Here is a 15176-nt window from a genome sequence, read left to right as displayed (position 1 = left end):
ATGCAGCCCTCCGTCGTGACAACAGATGCTTTCGCGTCTCCGTCCGTTTCCCATTCCCGTTCCCGCCTGGTCACGCCGGACAGCAGCGCCGGCGTGGCAGCGAGTCTTAGCAACGGCCTCGACAATGTCCATCTCTCCTCGCCAGCACCAGCGCCATCGACCATCCGACGCGATGCCTTGAACATGTCGGCCCTTGCTGCTGCTGTAGAGGGCGTCGAACAAGGTGGGAACGGGCAAAATGCACCCCCGGGTACGCCGCCCATGGCGCATGGGGCACTGCGACCGCCAGACACCTTGACCCCGCCGGCCCGGCCCAGCTCGCGCAGACAAAGCAATCGCCGGGCATCCAACCTGTTGGCCGCGTACGATTTTGACAAGGAAGAGCTGCCGTCCCACCGGCTGTACAGCCAAGAGGTGCAGCAAGCTCTCCAGAAAAGCAAGTCCCTCCTGGAAAGCCTATCTGCGGCACTTGGCAGCAGCGCCAGCCGCATGCACGAGGACCAGGGCTCAACCATCCACGGTCTGCACAAGCAAGCCGCTGCCCTCGCCAACTTCCGGCTGCCGCCGTCCTGGACTGTTGGTTTTGTGGGAGAGACTGGTTCAGGTAAGGTTGTGCCGACGCGGGCAGCTTTTCCTTTTCTTCTCCTCTTTCTTGCTCTCCTTTTTGTGGCCCTGCTATTTAGATTCTTTTGCCTTTTTTTTTTTCATTGTTTCTGTCGACCATTTGTTTTCTTTTGCCATTGTTTTGTCTCGTCTCCGGTACCCTCTTTGCTAATCTGCACGCTCACATGCAGGGAAAAGTAGCCTTTTGAACTCCCTCTTGCATCAGAACAATTTAGCCACGGAAGTAAGTCCAACAGCATATCATCTCACAAAACCAGTCAATATAGACTGACCTTTTTTTCCCTTCACTTCCTGTAGAGTAGCGGTGGAAGAGCATGCACGTCTGTTGTGACCGAGTACCGCTACCGCGCCGGCAGCCACTTTACCATTGAAGTCGAGCTGTTCGGCGAAAACGAGCTCGTGGAACAGCTGGCCGGTATTGTTCGCACGTACCGCAACTACCATATGCGGGGCCGTAGTACTCTGTCCACAGACACATCCAGAGGCGCGCGCAACTCTGGTGCGGCTGAAGCAGATACGACGACCCAAGACAACGCGCGAGTCGACGCCAAGGATGCCCTCTCTATGCTCTGGACCTTGTTTGGCGAAAAAATCAACGAGCATATGCGGCTCCTCTTGGCCGACGACGAGGACCATGTCCTGGCCGTCCTTTTGAGCGATCTCCTTGACAATCGGTGGGCGCTGCCCGCAGAGCCAGCGGTGTTTGACAACGCCAAGGACTGTTCCCGTCGGCTAATGGAGCTTACGGTGGATCGCCGTCGGAACGAAGACGAAAGGCCGCCAAAAGAGCCGGTCAAGTGGCCCTACATTCGCGCAATCAACGTCTATTTGGATTCGCGCATCTTGAGCAAGGGTCTCGTGCTTGTTGATCTGCCAGGACTCGGCGACCGAAATGCGGCACGCGAAGCCGCGACGGAGAGCTACTTGGTGCGGTGCAACGAAATATTTGCAGTCAGCCACATTCACCGTGTCGTATCCAGCGCCAGTGTGCAGCGCGTCGTCGACCTTGCTCGGCAGGGCCAGGTCGAAAATGTCGGAATCATTTGTACACACGCAGAGGTACATCCATTCTCTTCGGTCTCCCGCCAATCGAAACAGAATCACTCACAGTGTCGCAGGACTTTGGCAAGGGCGTTGATGAAATTGCCTCCAGAACGCGTGCATCCGAGATTCGGCAGCTCTCTGAACGGGTGGAACAGCTGCAAGAACAAATCCACGAGTTCGAGGGCGACCTTCGCGCCTTGAAACACGACAACGACTGTGCGATCGAAGAGATGAGCAGAGCCGCCTTGGTGGACATTCTTAATTTGCAGTCTGCCATCGAACGAAAAATGTAGTGTTATCCTTACCGCCTCTCGTTCCCTTTGTTTGATCTTGGCGTTCCTTGACGTGAGGTGCTGTTTCTCCCCAGTTCGATTTCGGAGACAACCCTGCTGACAGTCGTACTTTTGCTTTTAGACGTGAAAAAGAGAACTGCGGTTTCAAGTAAGGACGTTGCTCTTTCTGTTTCCAGTTGTCTTGACGAAAAGGCTATAAGATCCGCCGAGCAACATGACATGCTAACACGCAATTGCAACAGCATTACCCGGCTGCAGATGGAGGACCGCAACAAATCAGTCCAGAGAGAATTGACGTCCACGTACAGGAATAGGCTACCCGGCGGCATCCAGAACGTGTTTTGCGTCGATAATAAGCAGTACTGGGAACTATGGACGAAGGAAGGGTTTGTACAACACCTCCCTGTGACGGGAATTCCCCGGCTCCGCACGCATTGCCTTGGTAAGGTGGCCGAGAGTCGGCTCAAGCTCGCTGCGAAGCACGTCAGGGACAGCATCCCGGCGCTTCTGGCCGAGGTGGAGTTGTGGGTGGAGTCTGGCGCACGAGGCTCAGAAGCGGAGCAGAAAAAGATCATCGTCGAGGCCCTGGACCGGGCCGAGGCTGATTTGGAAAAGGTGAGTTTTGTCTTACTCTGGCTACGCATCGCATGATGTTCATATTCACATAACCTTCGCTTCACTGCCTTTAGACACTTGTACACCGGAATGTGGCCACCGCTGCCATATCGACATCGTCGATGCGAAACACGTTCGATGACAAAATCTATAAAAGTAAGTGGATACGTGTTGCTCTATTTTATTCTGGTTTGCCTATTCAGACTCTGCAGTCAAAACCTATTTCCTTCTATGCGTTGTCTCGTCCAGCTGGCTGACGCTTTTTACCTGTAGACCGCGATTGCAATCGGCCAGTAGAATGGGCAGAGGAAGCACTCAGATCTGCAGGCCGATGGAGTGTAAGTTGAGTCGTCCCTTGCTTGAGGCAGCATTGTAGTTTGGGATCACTAACGTTGTGAGGTCACCAGGCGTGGAGTTCCCGTAAGTCTAAGCTCTGAAGCCGAAACATACCTGGTGATCAACCGACTGACTTTGTAAATCTCTCTGCCATAGTAACCTACATTGCATTCTGCAGAAACTATGGCACGCACACGACAGAGGCAGTTGGCTACCACAGCTGGAACGAAGAAGCCATTAAGTGCATGGTTGACGACTTGAAGCAACCATGGAGCGACGTACTCAAGACTCTCCGTGACGTACTCAAGACTCTCTGTGACGAGCATTCTCAAAGTCTACGATGGATTGAAAGAAACATTGGTACGTGCAGTGAGAAGAACGTACGCCGCAGCCAAAATGGTGCGCCAGTATTTTGTTTTGGACCGACTCTAATCAGCCAACCCGACAACAAACAGACAGGAGGGTGAATCAGCTGGAAATGAAACCGTCGACTCCTTCGGCCCTTTTGAAGACAATCCAAACCCGCAATGATGTCTTCATGTCAGACGTTGAAAAATGTGTGACGGCCATGGAATCGGCCCTCCGCACATTGGGGATAAAAGCCTTTTCAGGACTTCGCACCGGCTTGTTTGGAATGGCTATGGAACACACCTACTCTTCTGCCATGCTCATGAGGGGTGAGTAAACAGCCGATGGTCATTCAATCTCCTTGCTTTTGGCTCCTATTTGCTACATATTAACAGTCCACAGGGAGGGGATGTACGCAGAGAAAAATTAGTGCCATCAACGCCACGCTCGGCGACCCAAATACCTTCGCAGGGGTCATAAAGGCGTTCCGAGACGAGTTTCTCAAAGTTGCACAGCGCTTGGAACAAGACGTGCAAGGCGCCATCGACAACTACCTTAGTGCCGTCAGAACGGCCTTTGACATAGTCCGCACGGAGAACGCCGCCAAGGAGAGCGAATCCGACCGTCCTTTTACAGACCGCGTGTCGGCGAGCGTGACAGCAGCCAAGCGGGACCTCGAAAGATTGCAAAGCGTATTCGGTCAAAGGTAGACGACTTTGGTGGAAGATGTTTTAATTCGAACTGAAGAAGACCATCGTGTGTTTTTGATTTGTCTTTTGTCTGTAGTTTCGTCTCTAGCTTTGTCTTTAGTGTCTCTTCCGGTTGTAATCAGTTTTGCCTGCGTTGATTTCAGACTTTTTGGCACGCGTTGAACAAACTGAAGTGGATACGCAGGTCTTGTAGGTGCTGCTACTGGTCTAAAATTCTATGTCTTTGCTGAGCGTCGCCGTTTGTGGCAGTGGCGGCAGAAAATGGACAAAGCCTGGGCCCGACATGGTCTGTGTTCCACTGCAGAGGAATGGGAATGGTCATTGGAGACGGCCTTGGAGGCGCGAAAATCGAGCGAGTTCACGTGCGGCACAAATACAAAAATGCTACGACTGCCAGTCGATCACGACGGAAGAGCGGAGACTGCAAGTGAAGAAAACGGCTCGGAGCAGCGCGCAATGCGCCAGCAAAAACGCCGGTCGTGCACGGTTTGCTGCAAGACAGCAGCAATTCACTCACGGCGGCCTATGATTCGGGGCGTCCGGGCGGCGGCCGGGCCATTGGTATCGCCTTTTCGATTTTCGTCTTACATTTCGATTTAGTATGCAACTCTACATGGGCTGTCTTCCAAATGCAGACACCGCTCCTGGCTCTGCGCATGGCCACGACGAAAATGATGGTGCGGAATGGGCCTTGGCGCCCCTCAAATGGTAGGCAGCCACAGCGGACTGATTGACAATTGTTTGTCATTCCCCAGTCCGGAACGACGACGGTTGGCGGCTTGCCCAAAAGGGACATCGTTGCCACCACGCTTACTCAACCTGTCTTTGGGCCGGCGTGTGCATGGACGTTCCGAACCCGAAACTTTCCTTGATCAGCGCGAATACGCGAACACACGAATATACGCTCACGACGTCACAGACATAGGAACAATCACATCTACATCTTCTGCTCAATTGTTACGTCAACCACTTCTATAAATACGGCATCAACCAGCCCTAAATTTACTCGAAAATGCTTCTGCAGTGCCTTCTTGCGAATCACAACAACCAGCCGGCAAGCTAAATAGACTACATTCTTTTTATTGATTTGCCAGACGTTACCAGCCCTTGAAATGGCTGCTTTTTCTCTTCCCGCTGGCCTACCTGAAACGGTCAAGGCCGTCTTGCAGCCCGACATCCAGACGACTGACCTCGTCCTCACCACGATCCCGCTGCCCAAGCCCACACACCCAGACGATGTCCTCGTCCGTGTCCATGCCTCCGCGCCGTGCAACGGGGAGCTGCTGTGGGCCAAGAACTACCCAGCCATGATCCCCGCGGGCAAGCTGGCCGTGGTCGGCCAGGACATGGCGGGCACTGTTGTTGCGGCACCCGCTGCCTCGGGCTTCACAGCCGGCGACGAGGTGTTCTGCCGCATCGACGCGTCGCGGCCCGGCAGTGCGAGCGAATACACGCTGGCACGAGCCAGCGAGCTGGCGCGGAAGCCCAGGACGCTGGGCTGGGTGGACGCGGCGTCGGTGCCGCTGAGCGCGCTGACGGCGTGGCAGGCCGTGTTTGAGCAGGGGTCGCTGGAGGCGGCCGGGCTCCGGGGCGACGCGGCGGCGCGTCAGCGCAACGGCGCCAAGCGCGTGCTCGTGACGGGCGCGTCCGGCAGCGTCGGCCGCTGGGCCGTGCAGCTGGCGGCGCTTGCGGGCGCGGGCGCTGTCGTGGCGCTCGCGGGCGCGGCCCAGGGCCCCGGGGCCGACGCCGTGCGCGCCCTGGGCGCGACCGAGGTGGTCAGCTACCGCGAGACGACGCTCGCCGACTGGGTGGCTGTAGACCGGGCGGCGCGCGAGTGCGATCTCGTCGTGGACATGGTCGGCGGGTCTACGCTCGCCGGCTGCTGGAGCGTCGCCAAGGCCGGCAGCGGCGAGCTCATCAGCGTCAACACGCCGCCGGACATGGTCAAGCCCGAGGCGCTGGGCAGCAAAACACTGGGCAAGAGCCTCTTCTTCATTGTCAGCCCGCGCGGCAGCGACCTGGCCCAGATTGCCGAGCTCATTGATGCCGGCAAGCTCAAGCCCGCGGTGGACCGAGCCTACGCCATGGAGGACTTTGCGGCGGCGTTTGACCGGGTCGAGAGCGGAAAGGCACAGGGCAAAGTGATTATCAAGATCAGCGACGAGGCATGAGCCATCCGCTTTGTGATCACGTCAGCGGCTATCGCGAATTGGGACGACAAAAACTCCTCTCCGTATAGAACCCGAAAATGTACTTGACAACACATGGCTTTGACGTTGCATCTGTGCCCCTGTGCTATATTTCGTAGAATATTCCGCGTATTACCCTTGGAGAAGTGACACAAATGATCGAGGCAAATAGGGCGTTTGACGTGGTGGCCATTGCCTTGCCGTTTCTTTATTGCCTTGCAGACGACCATGTCCTCCTTCAGTACGTCGCACAAGTCCTTCCATCACATGTATAATATATCTTGGCATCCAATGACACTCAACCTTCCCCTGGTGAGCTTTTGGGCTCCCGTTAGCACTCCATGAGTGTGGCAGTTAGCATGGCAGATGACTGTCACGTGGTGCTGACCCAGGTAAAGCGACGAATCCGAAAGCAGTACGAATGTAGGATTAGCGTTTATTTCGCATCCCCCTACCAAATAACATGGCCGCCGCACCAAAACGACATAGCGCGAACATGCCCATGTGGACCAACCCCGTGCGGAGAGACGAATCCGGGGTCCTCGTACTTTATCCGCGATCTCCTCATCTCGTTATGATTACGAGCAGTCGGACGATACCAACCAACGCAGTCGCGATCATGGCGTCGCGGGAAGAAAGGCAGCAGCCACCTCATCGGCGCAACGACACTGGCAGCGACAATGGCAACGACGTCCGCAACGACGGCTGCCGCTTTGCCTGCACGGCATGCGGCCGCTCGTTCAAACGGCTCGAGCACCTGGGCCGCCACCGCCAGAGCCACCAGGCCGTCAAGCGGTATGCCTGCCCGGTGTGCCTCAAGCGGTTTGCGCGCAGCGACATTCTGCTGCGCCATACACTGCTGCACCGGCCGGCGGCAGGGCCGGCGGAGCCACGCGCAGCAGCGAGCAGCGGCCGCCCACACCCATCTGCCGCGCCCGGTCGTCCGCGAAAGGAGCGCCGACGGGCCTGCCAGGCGTGTGCCAAGGCGCACGAGAGCTGCTCCAAGGGCGCGCCGTGCCAGCGGTGTCTAGTGCGGTCCGTGCAGTGTGTCTACAGCACGAGCACGAGCACGAGCACGATGGACGGCGGAGGGCAGGGTGGGCAGGACGGGCGTGGTGCATCCTCTGCGGCCGAGCCCGTGCCGGCAACGACGGCTGCTACGACGTCGTTCTTTTCGGGGACGACGGCGGCAGTCGACCAAGCACGCGCGCCGTTTGTCGACGTGCCCTTCCAGGACAGCACGGCGGAAGCAGTGACGTTGCTGCTCGACATGCAAACGGATATGCAAACGGATATGCAAACGGATATGCAGACGTCGATGCAATCCGGGATGCAAACAGGGATGCCTGCGGGCGACCAACTGCTGCCTGCCTACCACAACTGGGCCGCGCAGGGTCTCAGCCTGCCGCCGGACGGCCCCACACTCAACTTTTCCATCAACTGGCTGCCGGAGAACCTGCACTCGGATCTCGACTATGTCTCCATTCTAGGCCCGAGTCTGCATCTCATGTCGTCCGATCTGGTGACGTCGCAACTTGAACAGCCATCGTCGTCGTTTCCCTTCCAGCAGATGCATCTGCCAGTCGAACAGGCGCCGCTCCATGCTGATCTCACGCTCAACAACGCCATGCCGCCGCTGCTTCACAACAGCGGAGACCGACTCGGCAGTTCGGCGTCGACCTCGCCGGTGGCATCGCCTGTGACGGAATCGGGCCATACCCCCCCGGGAACCAACCGCACAGCGCGACACCTGTACACGAACGGTGCCAATGGCGTTCGCGCCCCCTGCACGGTCCGTGACACGCGAGACTATGTGCCGATTCCCGGGACGAAACCGCTGCCGGCGATCTCGGCTGGCATGGGAGGCGGCGTCTCGGAGGCCACACGCAACCGAGGCAGAGTCACCAGTGCTCCCAGATTACCCTCCCTCAGCCACATCTCGGTTGCGCATGTGCTGCCTGCTGGTGCCAACGCACACATCCACATCTGGCCGTCGACCTACGAACGCATTCGACACGGCATACGCCAGGCGTCCGGTGCCGGCAACGGCGAGAGTGCCTTGGACGACAATGCCATCCCCACGCTCGAGCAGACCAACTACTTTGCCCACCTGTACTTTGAAAAGTGCAACCCGGTGCTGCCCATTCTGCACGACCACGTCGGCGCGCTCAACGAGTCGTGGCTGCTGGCCCTGGCGGTCGCCACGGTGGGCGCGCAATACACGTTTACAGAGGAGTTTACCGACTGTGCAGCGACATTGCACGAGATCCTCCAGCGGGCCCTGCAGATGGAGCTGGACGATGACGACACGGGCCACGGCACATGTAGTCTTGCCACCGTCCAAGCCCTCTTCCTGTCGCAAGTCGGCTTGCTGTACCACGGGCCGTCGCGTCTCATGCGGCGTACAAAAGTCAACCACAGCATCCTCGTGGACATGCTGCGCTGTCACCAGCTGCTGGAACCGTCCACGCCCCGGCAGACGACCGCCTCGGCCTCTGTCGAACACCAATGGCGCCAGTGGGTGCACGACGAGTCGCGACGGCGGCTTGGCTATGCCATTTGGGTGCGTTTCATGCGCCTTTTTTTTGTTATTGTTAAAAATTGTTCCGTTACTAATACTGCTACTATAGCTGCTCGACTGTATGATGGTCTTTCACATGGGCCTCCGGGCTCTCCTGTCCCTGTCCGACGCACACGCCCCTCTTCCGCATGACGGACTGTGGGCCGCGCCGACAGCAGAGACGTGGTCCGCCATGGTGAAGCAAACGGAAGGTGAGTGTCTCGGCCATTTGTTCTTCGTGTTCTCGTGTCCTTTCCATCACACTAACTCGCAAGCCAACCCCACGCTCCCGTCGGCGACCCAGCAGCTGTTTGTCGACAAACTCATCAAGCCCGACGTCGGCGAGTTCAGCCGCATCCTGCTGCTGCACGGTGTTTACCAGGAAATCTGGCTGGTCAAGCGCTACTGCGACCGGCCGCTGGTCAGCTGGGAGGCGGTGCCGGACCGGGTCGTCGATCGGGCAGTCGATCGGTCTGTTGCCCGTCTGGAGCCATCCGCGTCAGCGCCAGCGTCGTCGGCTACCTCTGTGGCACCGTCGCCACCGCCGTCCACGGACACAGCCTCCGGGGACGGCGACACCGCCGCCGCCACCTACTCCAACTGGCGCAATGCCGCGTGCGACTGCATCGACGCCCTCCACTGGGCCGCCAACAGCACGATTGCCCAGCGGGCCGGACGCGAGCACACGACCGTGTTTCACCTGCACTTTTCGCGCGTGGTCCTGCTGACGCCCTACGAGGCCATCCAGACGCTGGCCCGGTACCTGGCGTCTGTCGGCGCCAGCCCCAGCCACCAGTCCGCCAGCAGCAGCGTGCCGTCGCCGTCGCCGTGGCCGTCCCGCGCCGAGGGCCTGGCGGCCGAGCGGCGCGTGCTGGCCTGGGCGCAGCAGGACGAGCACAAGGCGCGGCTGGCGGTGCTGCACTGCGGCTGTCTCTTTTGGCACGTGCGGCGCTACAGCACGAACGCGTGGTACGAGCCGGTCGCCGTGTACATGGCGGCGCTGGCGCTCTGGGCCTACAGCTCGTATGCGCGGCAGGGGGTGCGGCCGTCCGACGGCGACGACGGCGACGACACCGACGACCGCCCCGACAACCTCGGTGACAACCTCCCCGACGACCAGTTCCCCTCCTTCATCCACCTGGACCGCCCCAACGACGACGAAATGGTCATGCTGTTTGTCCGCAGCGGCCGGCCGTCGGTGATGCGCGCGTACATTAGCGGCATCGGCGACATTGGCGCGCCGCCGGCGCCCGTGCGCATCTTGCAGGAGGGGACCAAGGTCCTGGCTAAGGTGTCCATGGCTTGGGGACGGACGGACCGCTTCCTCTACGTGTTGACGGGCATGCGCGCCGCCCTGACAAAGGCGGCCGAGTGATGATGCAGGGTGCGGATGCAGGATCCATAGTGCCAGGTTTTACAGAAAACAGTCTAGTGTACAAGGATATGTATTGACAAACAACCTGTAGCAGTACGGAATCAAACGGTGCCATATCTACGCCACCTCGTCAATGTGTTCGACGCCGGCCTTTTCACCGACCGCGGACTGATGGGCGAATTCTGAGAGGGTTAGTAAGACACAAACAGCAAGCACAAGCAGCAAGAAATAAGAAAACAGAGAGCGACGCACCATCCACTTTGGTATACTTGAACTTGCGCGCCGAGACCTTGTTCTCAAACAGCACGTCAATCTCGCCAAAGGTGCGGTCCTTGGTCTCGGGCAGGCGGAACCAGCACCAAATGAGACACAGCAGGTTGGTGCCGGCGTAAAAGAGGCCGCTCTTGGCGCCCCAGTTCCAGGACAGCGCCGACAGCATGCGGGGCGTGACGGAGTTGTTGAAGATGCCCGTCAGGTTGTAGACGAAGCGGCCGATGACAATGGTCTTGTAGCGCAGGCGGGCGGACGGCGTCTCAGAGACGATGGGGTAGCAGACGGGGCCGGTGGTGATCATGTTGCAGAGGGTCGAGATGACGAGCAGGACGCCGACGGCGATGTTGGCGTTGGGGTTGCTGGAGAAGCCGAGGCCGCCAATGGCCAGCAGGCAGACGAGCATGAAAAGCATGCCGGCCATGTAGATGGTGGCGCGGCCAAAGTGCGGGAAGAGCAGCCAGCAGATGACGCCGCCGACAATGTAGCAGGCGGACAGGGAGATGTTGAGGTCGAACGCCTGCAGCTCGTTGAAGCCGGCGGCCTCGAGAAACTCGACCGAGTAGCCGAGGATGGCGTTGCCGCAGAGGATCTGGGCGGCCCAGACGACGCAGTTGATCTCGGTGCGCCGCAAGTTCGTGCCGCGGAAGCAGTCCAGAAACGTCGCGCCCTCGGTCGCGGCCGCCTCGAGGCGGATCGTGTGCACAATCAGCGCGAGCGCCGCGTCGACCTCGCGCTCGCGGTCGGGCGTGTCCTGCCGCAGGCGCCGCAGGCTGCGCCGCGCCTCGTCGTCCTTGTGCCGGCGCACGGAGCTCCACGGCGACTCGGGCGCAAAGTACGTCCCGATGATAATGGGCACGGGCCACACCCACTGGATCACAAACGGCAGCCGCCAGCCCCAGTCGCCGTCGATGCCCGCGACGGCGCGCACGACGCCCGACGACAGCAGGATGCCGGCGCCCCAGCACATGCACACGTAGCCCGTCACGTAGGGCCGCACAATGGGCGGCACCACCTCGCAGGCGTAGGCCGTCGACAGCGTCTGGAACACGCCCCAGCCGATGCCGCACATGGCCTCGCCAAAGGCCAGCACCGACAGCGACGGCGCAAAGACGGGGATGAAGACGGCGGCCACCATCCACACCATAAAGGCCATCATCGTATGCCGGTTGCCGAAGCGGTCCTGCGCGTACGCGTTCAGCAGCAGCCCCGCCAGCTGGCCCACCATGGACGAGTTGCTGAGGCCCGACTGCCACTCGGCCGTGATGAGCTTCTTGCCCGTGGACGGGTCGACGGTGCCGAACCGCTGCTGGAACTGGCTCTGGCCGTAGAAGGAGGTGATCTACTCTGTTAGGGCGATGGACATGAAGGATGGAGGGCACAAGGGGGCTGGGGGCTGGGGACATACAATCACCAAGTCGTAGCCTTCCATGATCAGGCTGGTGGACAGAAACATGGCCCAGAAGCACGCCTTCTTGTACTTGAGGACGGCCTCCCACAGCGAGAGCTTGGCGTCGGCGTCATAGCTGTCGCGGGCATGCTGGATGAGTTCGACCGTCTGGGGATCGTCGAGGTTGAAGGCCTTGAGCTCTTCTTCGGTGGGGACGACTTTTTCCATGATGTTTGTGTGGGGGGTGTTGATAAAAGGACAGGTTGTAGAAACGGAAACAACATGACAGAACGCCTCTATATATCCTCACATGGCTCTCTCTCCGCACTCGTCGTGAACAACGCCGGCACATGGCGTCTGGACGCTGATCGTCGGCAGTGCAGCCGTGTTGATTTTACCCCGACCCCATGGCACAAATAATGGGTCGTGCATCGTGCGTCGTGCTTACAAAACTCCGGTGGGATGCGGCGATCGCGCTGCCTCTTGTGGGTCGTCCAGGGTCGCATCTCCCACCGGAGTCGTGTCGTTCACTGGCACGCAGTGCTTCCCCGCTTCCCCGCAAGAAGTGACAGGCCTTGGGGCAATGGGGACGAATGGGGGAAAATGCGGAGCCGGGCGTCATCGTCTCCCACCTTTGGCCTGCATCTGACGCTGTATGAAGTCCTGTCATCCATCCCACCGGAGTTGCAAGTGGATCGAGGGATGCAAACGTCCGCGACAGAGGTTGGGAACAGATCATCTGACGTTTGTTTGTTTGTTTGTTCCTTGTTGTTACGACTGTCTAGCGCTTTCCGGCTTAAAGTGCCAATGTTGCATTTCGGCCGGAGCGAAGCTGGAGCTCACCTTGGATGGAGTACCTGACTCTCGCTCCCACCGGATTCTCCAACACGACATCGGTCGGCAATGTGTTTGAATCGCGGTATATTCTCCGTTCGCGTTCGAATATCGTGACAATTTAAGATCCGGGTTCCCTAATTCGGTCATTTTGGTCATTTTGTCTCACCAAATAAACGCCGCCCTTTTGCTGCCATCTTCGACCATGGCCTACCCCCAAACGTCCTTTGGGAACACCGAGTTCCACGGCCCGTCGCTGCTCCAGACGCGCCGCACCACCGTCCGCACCGTGACCCTGCAGGCGCAGCTGGCGATGCTCAAGAGCACCGGCCGCTTCGATGCCTTCAAGCTGCAGTGGCACCCCATCTACGACGACACGTCGCAGTGGCCGGTGCCCAAGCACCTGTTCTGGGACAGCGACTGCGCCAAGTGGATCGAGGCGGCCTGCTACGCCCTGGCCGACACGTACGACGCCGAGATCGACGCCGCCGTCCAGGCGCTGGTCGAGATGATCCGCGGCGCGCAGCAGCCGGACGGCTACCTCAACATCCACTACACCGTGGTCGCGCCGGGCCAGCGCTGGACCAATCTGCGAGACATGCACGAGCTGTACAACGCCGGCCATCTGATCGAGGCCGCGCTGGCGCACCGCGCCTACTACAAAAACGACCGGCTGATGGAGCCCATGCACAAGTACGTGCGGCACATCCACGACACCTTTGGCCCGGACGCGCACAAGCGCCACGGCTACTGCGGCCACCCGGAGATTGAGCTGGCCCTCGTGCGCATGCACCGGGCCACGGGCAGCCAGGAGGCGTACGACCTGGCCGCGTATTTTGTCCAGGAGCGCGGCAACCCGACCGGCCAGGACGGCCGCCACTACTACGACGTCGAGGGCGACGCGCGCGGCGAGAGCCCCTGGATGCGGCCCGACCCGTACCCGGTCCAGCGCGCCTACTGGTACAACCAGGCGCACGCGCCGCTCCTGCAGCAGGCGACCATCGAGGGCCACTCCGTGCGCGCCGTCTACCTCTTGACGGCCGTGGCCGACCTGCTGGTCGACTACGTCGCCCGGTCCAAGCATGACCACGACGCAACGGCGCGTCCCACGACGACCGCCACCACACTGGCCAACGTCGACGGCTGGTTTGAGACCGTCACCCGCCTCTGGAACAACATGGCCGACAAAAAGATGTACCTGACGGGCGGCATCGGCGCCATCCCCGCGTGGGAGGGCTTCGGGCGGGACTACTTTCTGCCGCAGGGCACGGACGACGGCGGCGGCTATGCCGAGACCTGTGCGTCGATCGGCGCCATCATGCTGGCCGAGCGGCTGCTGCACCTGGACCTCGACAGCCGCTACGCCGACGTGCTCGAGCTGTCGCTCTACAACGTCGTCATGACGGCCATGGACCTGCCGGGCCGCGCCTTTACATACGACAACCAGCTGGCCAGCTCCGCCGAGAAGCCGAGCCGCCGCGAAGAGTGGTTCGAGTGCGCCTGCTGCCCGCCGAATGTGAGTCGCCTGTACGGCAGCCTGGGCGGCTATCTGTGGGATTTTGGGTCGGACGGCGCCGGCGCCGCACATGTCAACGTCCACCTCTACACGACCGCCCGGCTGTCCTATGCCGTCGACGGCCAGCCCCTTGTCCTGGAGCAGACGTCCGACTGGCCGTGGAGCGGCAAGGTCGACTTTCGCCTCGACAACCCGGCGAAAACAAAGACGACGCTGCGGCTTCGCATCCCCGCGTGGGCCAAGGGACAGTTTATGGTGCGTTCGTGTCCCCCTATCCCCTTTGATGGACCAAAGATAACCCGCTAACCTCCGCAGCTCACCCCCGACCTCCCTGGCGCAGTGGTCGAAAGAGGCTACGTGGTCCTGCCGCCCGCCTACCTCGCGACCAACACCGCCTTCGCCCTCGACATCCACGGCTTCCGCCCGCGCTTCCTCGCGCAGCACCCCTACACACACCAGCGCACCCTGACGCTCGCACGCGGGCCCCTCGTCTACTGCGTCGAGGACGCCGACAACCCCTGGGAGACGAACCACTTCAAAGACGTGGCCGTCTCCGCCGACAACAACGTCGAGGAAGAAGAGCGCGTCGACGCGGCCACGGGCGAACGCTACATTGCCCTGCGCACCACTGGCTACGTCTTGGCGGACGAACGGGCCAAGTGGGCCGACAAAGTGCCCGGCGGTCTTCCGGGCATGGAGGTGGCGAGAGATGCCGAAGGCGCGGGGGCCAAAGCGGCGGCTAAGACGGAACGGACACTCGTCTTCATCCCCTACTACTATCGCGCCAACCGCGGCGGCCACGGCCACATGCGCGTGGGACTGAATGCGGTCTGATAAAGGAGACAATATGACGGCGACAGTCAAGACTTGCGGATAGAGATGAAGTAGACAGTAGACGGTAAAATAGAAAAGGTTAAATAACAGAACTGGGAGTGACAATTTCATATTCTCAATACTAACTGAACTGGTAAGAAGGGGAATATGGTGACTACGAACAGACTAGATCGGTAGACGACGCAAAATAGCAACATAAACAGACATCAACTAAGATACATTCACAAATTCACAACTC

The 15176-nt window shown here is 59.8% G+C and overlaps 6 protein-coding genes across 6 annotated transcripts; 4 read left to right on the top strand and 2 right to left on the bottom strand.

Annotated features, from left to right (window-relative positions):
• SPSK_06069 (uncharacterized protein) lies at positions 1 to 1961 on the top strand (the record flags this gene model as incomplete). Its single annotated transcript, XM_016732777.1, has 4 exons — positions 1 to 604; positions 795 to 847; positions 922 to 1683; positions 1743 to 1961. The coding sequence occupies 4 exons, from the start codon at positions 1 to 3 to the stop codon at positions 1959 to 1961; spliced, it is 1638 nt and encodes a 545-aa protein (XP_016592471.1).
• Positions 1962 to 2180: 219 nt separating this feature from the next.
• Positions 2181 to 3970, top strand: SPSK_06135 (uncharacterized protein; the record flags this gene model as incomplete). Its single annotated transcript, XM_016732842.1, has 6 exons — positions 2181 to 2576; positions 2651 to 2732; positions 2984 to 2996; positions 3091 to 3272; positions 3368 to 3589; positions 3663 to 3970. The coding sequence occupies 6 exons, from the start codon at positions 2181 to 2183 to the stop codon at positions 3968 to 3970; spliced, it is 1203 nt and encodes a 400-aa protein (XP_016592470.1).
• Positions 3971 to 5082: 1112 nt separating this feature from the next.
• On the top strand, positions 5083 to 6141 carry SPSK_06436 (zinc-binding protein oxidoreductase; the record flags this gene model as incomplete). The annotated part of the gene is made up of 1 exon (XM_016733142.1): positions 5083 to 6141. One exon carries the CDS (start codon positions 5083 to 5085, stop codon positions 6139 to 6141), a length of 1059 nt encoding a protein of 352 aa, XP_016592469.1.
• Positions 6142 to 6622: 481 nt separating this feature from the next.
• SPSK_10684 (uncharacterized protein) lies at positions 6623 to 10094 on the top strand (the record flags this gene model as incomplete). Its single annotated transcript, XM_016737003.1, has 3 exons — positions 6623 to 8722; positions 8790 to 8931; positions 8995 to 10094. The coding sequence occupies 3 exons, from the start codon at positions 6623 to 6625 to the stop codon at positions 10092 to 10094; spliced, it is 3342 nt and encodes a 1113-aa protein (XP_016592468.1).
• Positions 10095 to 10211: 117 nt separating this feature from the next.
• SPSK_06144 (MFS transporter, SP family, general alpha glucoside:H+ symporter) lies at positions 10212 to 11982 on the bottom strand (the record flags this gene model as incomplete). Its single annotated transcript, XM_016732851.1, has 3 exons — positions 10212 to 10276; positions 10347 to 11706; positions 11773 to 11982. The coding sequence occupies 3 exons, from the start codon at positions 11980 to 11982 to the stop codon at positions 10212 to 10214; spliced, it is 1635 nt and encodes a 544-aa protein (XP_016592467.1).
• Positions 11983 to 12709: 727 nt separating this feature from the next.
• SPSK_05984 (uncharacterized protein) lies at positions 12710 to 15049 on the bottom strand (the record flags this gene model as incomplete). Its single annotated transcript, XM_016732692.1, has 1 exon — positions 12710 to 15049. One exon carries the CDS (start codon positions 15047 to 15049, stop codon positions 12710 to 12712), a length of 2340 nt encoding a protein of 779 aa, XP_016592466.1.
• Between the last annotated feature and the right edge of the window lie 127 nt (positions 15050 to 15176).

Source organism: Sporothrix schenckii (genome assembly GCF_000961545.1).
Source record: "Sporothrix schenckii 1099-18 chromosome Unknown Cont38, whole genome shotgun sequence".
Classification (NCBI taxonomy): domain Eukaryota; kingdom Fungi; phylum Ascomycota; class Sordariomycetes; order Ophiostomatales; family Ophiostomataceae; genus Sporothrix; species Sporothrix schenckii.
Note: the sequence above shows the minus strand (reverse complement) of the source record. Positions and strands in the feature narration are given on the sequence as shown.